The sequence below is a fragment of the Acinonyx jubatus genome, chromosome D2, assembly GCF_027475565.1.
Source record: "Acinonyx jubatus isolate Ajub_Pintada_27869175 chromosome D2, VMU_Ajub_asm_v1.0, whole genome shotgun sequence".
In the NCBI taxonomy this organism is placed as follows: domain Eukaryota; kingdom Metazoa; phylum Chordata; class Mammalia; order Carnivora; family Felidae; genus Acinonyx; species Acinonyx jubatus.
The window spans coordinates 45857927-45865463 of record NC_069393.1 but is presented as its reverse complement, the minus strand read 5'-3'; the positions used below and the strand labels follow the sequence as shown (position 1 = coordinate 45865463).

General features: G+C 55.2%; 1 protein-coding gene across 9 annotated transcripts in view; it reads right to left on the bottom strand.

The window, feature by feature from the left end:
• Positions 1-2278: 2278 nt before the first annotated feature.
• Positions 2279-7537, bottom strand: part of CD2H10orf71 (chromosome D2 C10orf71 homolog) — a 29359-nt gene continuing 24100 nt past the window's right edge. For all 9 annotated transcript variants that reach the window (XM_053206913.1, XM_053206910.1, XM_053206912.1 and 6 more), the window contains one exon: positions 2279-7395. In XM_053206913.1, coding sequence (XP_053062888.1) covers positions 2987-7243 — 4257 coding nt within the window. In that variant the 5' untranslated portion in view covers positions 7244-7395 and the 3' untranslated portion in view covers positions 2279-2986. The remainder of the gene's footprint in view (positions 7396-7537) is intronic.

The following is a 7537-nucleotide window of genomic DNA, read 5'->3' as shown; positions in this document are numbered from 1 at the left end:
TGAGTAGCCCCAGGACCTTTGATTGTTCCCTTGAGGTACTCTACATCTGTGTACCTTTACCAGAAACACGTAGAGGGGCCAAAACTCATAGGAGGGCCCGTGCACTAAATAGAAGATGTAGGCATGGACTTGACCCACAAGTTCTACAAATAATATGTTTTCACAATTCTCACCACTGCTCTATTAAACACAGTGGTAGAAATAATGGTTTTTCTGGGCAACTCAGAGGAGTGAAATATTAATTCAGAAGCTGAAGGGACATATCAACAAAGGTCTATCCTGTGAGGCTACATTGGTTTCATTCCTGTGTTGGTTAAAAATGCTAAGTAACAATTAGCTAAACCATTGTACGTTGGTGTGGCAAGGCAAGTCTATTAGTATTTAACAAATGTCATCTTTGTTTGCTAGATAAAAGCTGGGAAGTTCTGGTGTCTTCAAAAGCTGATGTATTACTTGGTGTTTCCTAACTCAGTGTAGGTGCCGTTTCCTGTAGGAAACCCCTTTTCTTCCCAGGCTGAGTTAAGTGCTCCTCAGACCACCCTATTAAATGACTTACCACGCTGGACTATAATTATCTTTCTTCTCTGTTAGATTTTACCAGATCTTATTATCATGGTATATCTTTAGTGTCCAGTGAAGTGCCTGGCATAGGGTGGGAACTCTAAAAATGTTTGCAAAAGGGGGGCGGGAGGAAAATAGAGAGAAAGAGAGATAGAGAAAAGGAAGGAAGGGAGGAAGAGAGGGAAAAAGAAAGGAAGAGAGGGAAGGAGGGAGGGAGGAAGGAAAGAGGAGAACGGCATTTACAACTGAGTTGGTCTTCATTGACTTTTGTCCCTCGGAAGCATTACCTGCTTCTTAGCAATATAGGCACCTTGCTGTAAGTGATGGAGGCCCTCCTTCTGGCTGACCTGCTGGGGAGCCAGGTGTCCAAGGAATCCCTGCTCTCTGTGTGCATGTTGCATGCTGCCAGACACCCTGTTCCTTTTGTGCATTCATAGGGAAGTTGACCTTGATCTCTAAATATCTACCTTTATGCTTTTAGCTCCATCAGTAGCCCTGCTTATATTGTTTCTAAGACAGAAGATGGCTGCCTCCCCAAACATAAGCTCCCCTTGAGAAAAGTATATTTTTCCTTGTGGGGACGTCGTTACTACCACTACGGTTGTTTTTTAATTAAGGGACTCTACTTTTTTGGGGCAATTCTTTTCCTGGACCCTGAGAATTCTAAGATGAGGTATCACCTTCCATGTTTAAGAGGAAAGCAAGGTGAGGGGATGCTTGGCCCTGGTGGCAGAGCCAAGATTGCAGCTCGTTCTTCTCACTGGCATCCCAGTGGGTGACTCCTGGGAACCACACTTCTCGGACAGCAGCCTGCCTGTGTCCCTGCCTAAGCATCTGGTTGTCTCACCGCGGCCCTGAGCTGGGGGACTTGTGTAGTATTTGCCCAGTGAAATTAAGGTGTGGCCGTACTTATTGGGAAAACAAACGGGTATAAGATCCTGAGTCCAAATCGTGATCAGGAATATGCTCAGAATCCTTGTATCTGTGCGAGTCCGGGACTTGGTGAGTTCTGCGCCTTCCCGTCTGTTTCCAGCCCGGAAACAGCTATCTTTGCCAAAAGAACCAGGATGATGCGTTTTGTGGGGTCCCCTGGGACGTGGGCAGCATAGTCCCAACAGCTGCCTCGACAGCTGTCCTTTCTAAACAGAGAGGGAGACGAGTTTGCTCCCGTATTTCCCATAGCACAAGAATTACATTGCTTCAGCAGATGCCCTGGGTGGAAGCCTGTGGGGACAGTCCTGCTTTCCTTCTTAGCACAGTTGCCCGCAGTGGGCATCGGCTCACAGACTCTCTCTATTCTCAGAAGTACAGAGACGGTTATCGTATTTTGCTCCCCTGACCTGATTCACATACTTCCCTCCACATCCCCAAAGGCCAGGGAGTCGGGAAAATGCAATTTCCTTTTGAGTATAGGGCACAGGCACTGGTCACTAGATTGGGACAGCTAGGGCCTGACTCAGTTCCTTGGGCCAGCCTTGATGGTGGGCTTGGGTCTTCCTCCTCTTTGTCTCCCAACAGGAATGGAGAGCCTGGCCCCGAGAAGGCATGGACAGGTGCCGAGGGCTCAAGGAGAGACACCGGGACCGTGGTGGGTGCCAAAGCTGCTCTGTTCAGACACGAAGCCCCCGCGTCCCGGTGGTGATGGAAGGCCTGGAAGGCACAAGGCACTTTACTCACCGGTGGAGACCCACCCCGACCCAGAGAAGAGAGACAGGAGTCCAGGACAGAATCACATCTGCAAACGTGTTTCACTTTTTAAAAGGTAGCCTTTTGTCGATCAGACAATAGCCTTCAGAGGAAAGCTTCCTCAGTAAAGAAAACCCATTCTATCCAGATAAACATTTCTGCAAGATTGCCTTGGGTCAGTCCTCAGCCATCTCTGCCTGCAGTGAACTGGAAATGGCTGCTGCGTTGGAGCGAGGGTGGAGTTGTTGTCCATACCACGCTGGACCTGGAGGGGCTGGGCTGGGTGGTCTGCTTGCGGGCAGGGCTCAGCTCAGCGCAGTGCAGCGATTCTGGGGGCCTTGGGAGTTTGCTTACTGCATGAGCCAGCCCTTGAGAAGAAGAAGGTGGGCAGCTGGGGCAGAGCAGCCATTAGGAATCCTCTGGACCCGCCCCAGGGGCATAGCCAGAGGAGGCCAGGGAGTAAGGGAGGGGAAGAGAGAGGGGGTCAGTGGAGCAGATCCAGGATCTGGGAAGGGGCTTGGGAGGGACCCAGTCATGCAAATAGCACCTTCCCAGGGAGAGAAGCCCTTCAGGTGGGGTTTTCTCAGAATCCCTACTTCCTTTGGGAATTTAGGGATCTCACATGGCTAAGTATGTGTTGGGGTGTGTGTGTGTGTGTGTGTGTGGATTGTTTTGGGGAAAGGGGAAGTAAGTTCTTCTGGGTTTATCTGGGGGCGGGGAGGTTAATCAGATGCAATTCTCAAGAAATGCCTTCTGTGGCGAAGTCCTCTAGGTCGTTGGTGGAGATGATGCCCAGGCGTGGGGCATCTCCCCCCTCCTCCCCCAGGCTTGGGGAAGGAGCATCAGGGCGCTGGCCTGCGGAGTGCCGGGTGGTGTCGCCGCGAGGCCTAGGGCCCAGATGGAGCTGCAGGCCGGCGTCGCGGGCCCTCCGGGGCCCGGGCCCAGCTGCCTCGGTGGTGTGAGGGCCTTGACTTAGGAAGGTGGGGGCAGACAGCTGAGAGGAGCAGCGCAGAGGCATCAAGGTCGTCACGGGCAGGGGCCGGAAGTGGGGGTACAGCATGTAGGGAGCATCCGGAGTGTCTGGCGGGGGTGGCTCCGGGGAGCCCCCCTCCGAGGTTGGGATGGAGACCTTGACGTATTTGCCCGTCTCGGGGTCATAGAAGGTCTTGATTCTCACCTGGAGTGGCAGATCGAAGACAAAGTATTCTCCAGATTGGGGGTCTTGGAGAACCTTCTGGGTGGCAGGGTAAGGGGGCAGGGGAGTAAGGGACTGGGATCCCCCAGGCTGCCTCCTGATGGGCTCTGAGAAGGCAGACACTGAGTGGCGGTGGATGGGAGGGGGCAGGGAGCGGACGCCGGGGCACCTGGGTCGGGGCCTCTCTCCGGGGGCTGGTGGCCCTCGTTCAAGGTCCTCCAGGCATGGCTTTTCTTCCAGGGGTTCGCCATGCTTTTCTTGCAGTTGGTCAGTCTTCCTCCTCTTGCTGGCCAGCTTTTTTGCCCGCCGCAGGGCCTTCTCTGTTTTGGGTGGGACTGCAGGAGGCTTGCTGGCCGCCCTCTCCAGCGGGGCGGGAAGTTCTGGTTTCTCAGGGAGGCCTGCTGAGCCGGCAGCCGCGTCCAGCACCAAGCCTCTTGGAGAAAGTGTCCTGAGGTCTTCTGCAGGTGGCTCAAGTTGGGGGTCCGAGCCAGCCTCCCACGTGAGGGCGTGGGTCAGGTCCTCCCTGCGGGCCACCCTGGCAGAGTAGGGGCTGGCCCAGGGACTGGTGTGGGGAGGCTCCCCCGGCAGCAGGCCCGGCTCGCTGGGGGCCTGGGAGGCATCGTCCCAGGTGCTGCTGGCGGCAGGGGAGCACGCGCTGCTCTCATCCGGGGAGCTGGCATTGGGGGAAGTTGCCATCTCACCGGGGACCAGTCTTCTCCCCGGGGGCCCTGCTCGGGGTGTAGACAATAAGTGACTTTTGAAATCTTGTGTGTGCTCTTCCCAGCAGGTTCCCGGCTGCTGTGGGGGTGGCTGGTCTTCCGGGTCGCCCTCAGGCAAAGCGATGGTGGGGATGCACCTTGGAGCATCTAGCTTCCCCTGGACTGTGCAGCTGTTCTTGCCATCGTTTGCCACAACTCGACGTGCAGCCTCTGGGGGTGGCTTCAGCCCTTCAGCCTCTGCCACGAGTGGAGGAGATGCGATGTTCCCCGTTGGGGCTGGCACCTGCCCGTGGTCCTCTGTGCTCTCCCAGGCCATGTGCTTCAAGTGTGTGCCCTGCGTGTTAGCGGCTGTAGGCGTGTTGGCCACTTCCTGGCTCTCAGGGCCACAAAGACCAGCCTCTTCTCCCCAGCCTGGCTTTGGCAGGTCTTCCTCTTTGTGGCCGCTGCCCAGAGGGTCCTCTGATGACATGGCCCTCAGGAGGGGCAACATGATGGGTTTTATCACGGGGGTGGCCCTGAGGGTGTTGTCTTTAATTGCAAACAGTTTGTGCTTGTTCATAGTGGAAGATGGCGAGGGGGTAGGGTCTCTGGTTGTATCCTTACTTCCCGCGATCCAAGTGCCTCTGAAGTTAGCTTCCTCTCTCGATGCCTTCCTGGGTCTACATCCAGATGAGCTTTCCCCTTCTCCTTGCGACGATGCCCCCTGGCTGTGCTCCTGCACGCACACCTGCCCGTTACTTAAGGCACCGTGCTGTGTCTCATCTTTCCCTATTGCTTTCTCCTTCTCGTCCTTCTGACTGTCACCTGCACTTACGTCATTCCTCCTGTCTTCCTGCTGGCTCTCCGTGAACCACGTCTTCTGCTGGTCCTCAAAGGAGGCAAAGGACTGGTCTGAAGAGCTGGTGCTGAATTTGGCCTTACTTTTGAAGCATGGCATGAAATCCGATTGGCTGTCACTGTAAAACACATCTTCTTCCTCGGGAGAGAGAGGCCCTGGGGAGAATTTCTGGTTGAAGTTTGGATTCTGAAGTCCTGCCTCTGTCTCGGGTTCTGTCTCTTGAGACACGGATCTCAAGAACCCCTTTTCTAGGCTGGGAGTCTTTGGTTTCTCTGCAGCCTTCCCTGCCTCAGGCTCTCTACTGCAAAGCCGCAGAGACAGGTGCTTCCTGGGGCACTGTTCCCTGGACTCTGGACACTTCCCAGACCTGGTGGTGCCCATTTCCGGTTCTCCATCGTCCTTCTCATAGCTGTTTCTGTCAGCTCCCTCCCCATTGACGGAGAAGGGGGCTTGGGTGATGGCTGGAGGTGAGTTAAGAGTTAGATAGTTGTCCACAGAGGCTGTACCAGGGTCAGCTTTAGGGTCCATCTGGGGACTGATGTGTGACACAGAAGGGGCATCAGCTGCCCTTTCCTTAGAAAGCTCATTTGGAGGGCTCTCCTCAAGCCCATTGGGAAGGATGATCCCATTGCTCACGGGTTCTTGCTTGCCCCTGGTTTTCTCCTCGAGGCCTTTCGAGAGAGGTGAGGGACTATATGTGCTCTTGACACGCTTCCGTACATCCTTCAGGTTGAACAGCAGGCTAGGGGCTTTGGATTTGTAGCTGTCCCGAGACTGACATTCACTGGGTTCCTTCTCTTGGTACCCGTTTAGCTGTCCTGAGGGTGATGGGGTTATCTCCACCGGCTGGCTGTCAGATGGCTCCAGGATATTCTTGGTGGGTATGATGGGGGTCAGAAGCTTACTGATGTTGAAAGGAGGGCTGTAATGCTCGTTGGGGTCCATGGGCATGTCAAGAGCCTCGTTTTCTGGAAACTGTCCCTGGGGATTGTGCTTTGTGTACAAGGCTGGGCCTCTTCTGGTGGCCTGCTTCTTCTCTTCCGATGCATCTTGTAGACTTTCCTTCTTTCCTTTGCCGGACTTTGGTTTCCTCCATGGTGGCTGGGTGGGCTTCCCCTGAAGGTCGGGCTGGGAGCTAGAATTTCCCTCTGTACTGAATACCTGGGGCCCCGAATCCCGAGGTCCCCAGGGTCCCGATGCAGAGAGAGCCCCTGCTGCCAGCCTGCTCTCCTCCTGACTGCAGCTGGCCCGGGCCTGGCAGGGGGAGACTTTGTGCTCAGAGGCCGGGGGCTCTTTTAACAAGGGCGTGTTCTCGTAATGCTTGGGGGCTTTGCTTTCTGGGACAGGGTCAGCAGCCTCCTTTCTCTCGGGCAGCCGCGGTTGGTGGGCATTCCACGACTCAAAAGCACTGTTTTCACTATGAAGAAAGGTCCCTTTGCGAGGCCACTCCTTACCTCTTCCAGACTCACCCTTGGATGGCTTGTGGGGAGGAGAGGGGAACTTTGACTCGAACGCATTGGCCATGTTTTCAGGTGTTGGGAGGAAGCTGCTGGAGCTGTGACAGGCCATCTCGGGGTTCTTGGGGGACTCCTGCTCTCCGTGCTTCTTGCCAGGCTGGTGGCTACTCTGATGGGCTCCAGAGACTTCAGCGGGCACCCTCCTGACAGTCAGAAAGGCAGAATCGAAGCAGAAGTTGACGCCACTTTCTGGAAGAGGAGCAAATTTGGGGGGGTTCTTGAGAGCCGGGGGCTTACTGGTTGGGGGCCTGCTGTCACAGCGTTGGCTCTCAGTCCTGTCAAAGGATTTAATTAGCGATGACACTTTGGAAACAGGCTTGTTGCTGCTCCTCAGGCCAGAAACTGGCACCTCCAGTCTCCTCTGGGCTGGTGTCAGTGGGGGGCTGCTTTTGGGATACTTCTCCTCCCCTTGAACGTACTTGGGTAGCTGCTGGAACGTGGCTGCCCAGCCCGCATGCTCGGTGCCTTGTGATGGTAACTGGCTCCAAATACCACTTTTCCTGTGGGTGTGGCTCACCGTTCCCTGGTGAAGACTCCCAAACACCTGGCGGGTGATATCCGGGGACAGGGTCAGGTCGGAGTCGTGGAAGGATGTGTCCTCTGAGATGCACAAGCTTCTGAACGCCCGGTCTGTGAGGCTGCTCACCTCCCTGTCTGCATCGTCCAGCACACTGCCGATGCTCGAGGAGTCGCTGAACCCGTCCGTGCACTTCTTATTCCCCTGCATCGTCCGCCAGCTAGGAAGACTACTCCCCGGTCAGCCAGCGGGTGCCTCTGGGTGACGGTTCTAGAGGGGTTAGATGCAGCCCTCTTTCCACAAAACTAGAGCTTCCTGGTGACCAGACGCAAATTGCAAAGTGGGATTTTTTTTTTTTTTCTCTGCAAAAGAAAGACGTGCAGGGCATGAACAGGCTATCCGACTTAGCGGCTCCCTGTGAGAGCTACACACTGGTCCAGATGGGTAATGGTGCCTGTGGTGGTTAATTTTATGTGTCATCTTGGCTGGGCCCTCGTGCCCAGT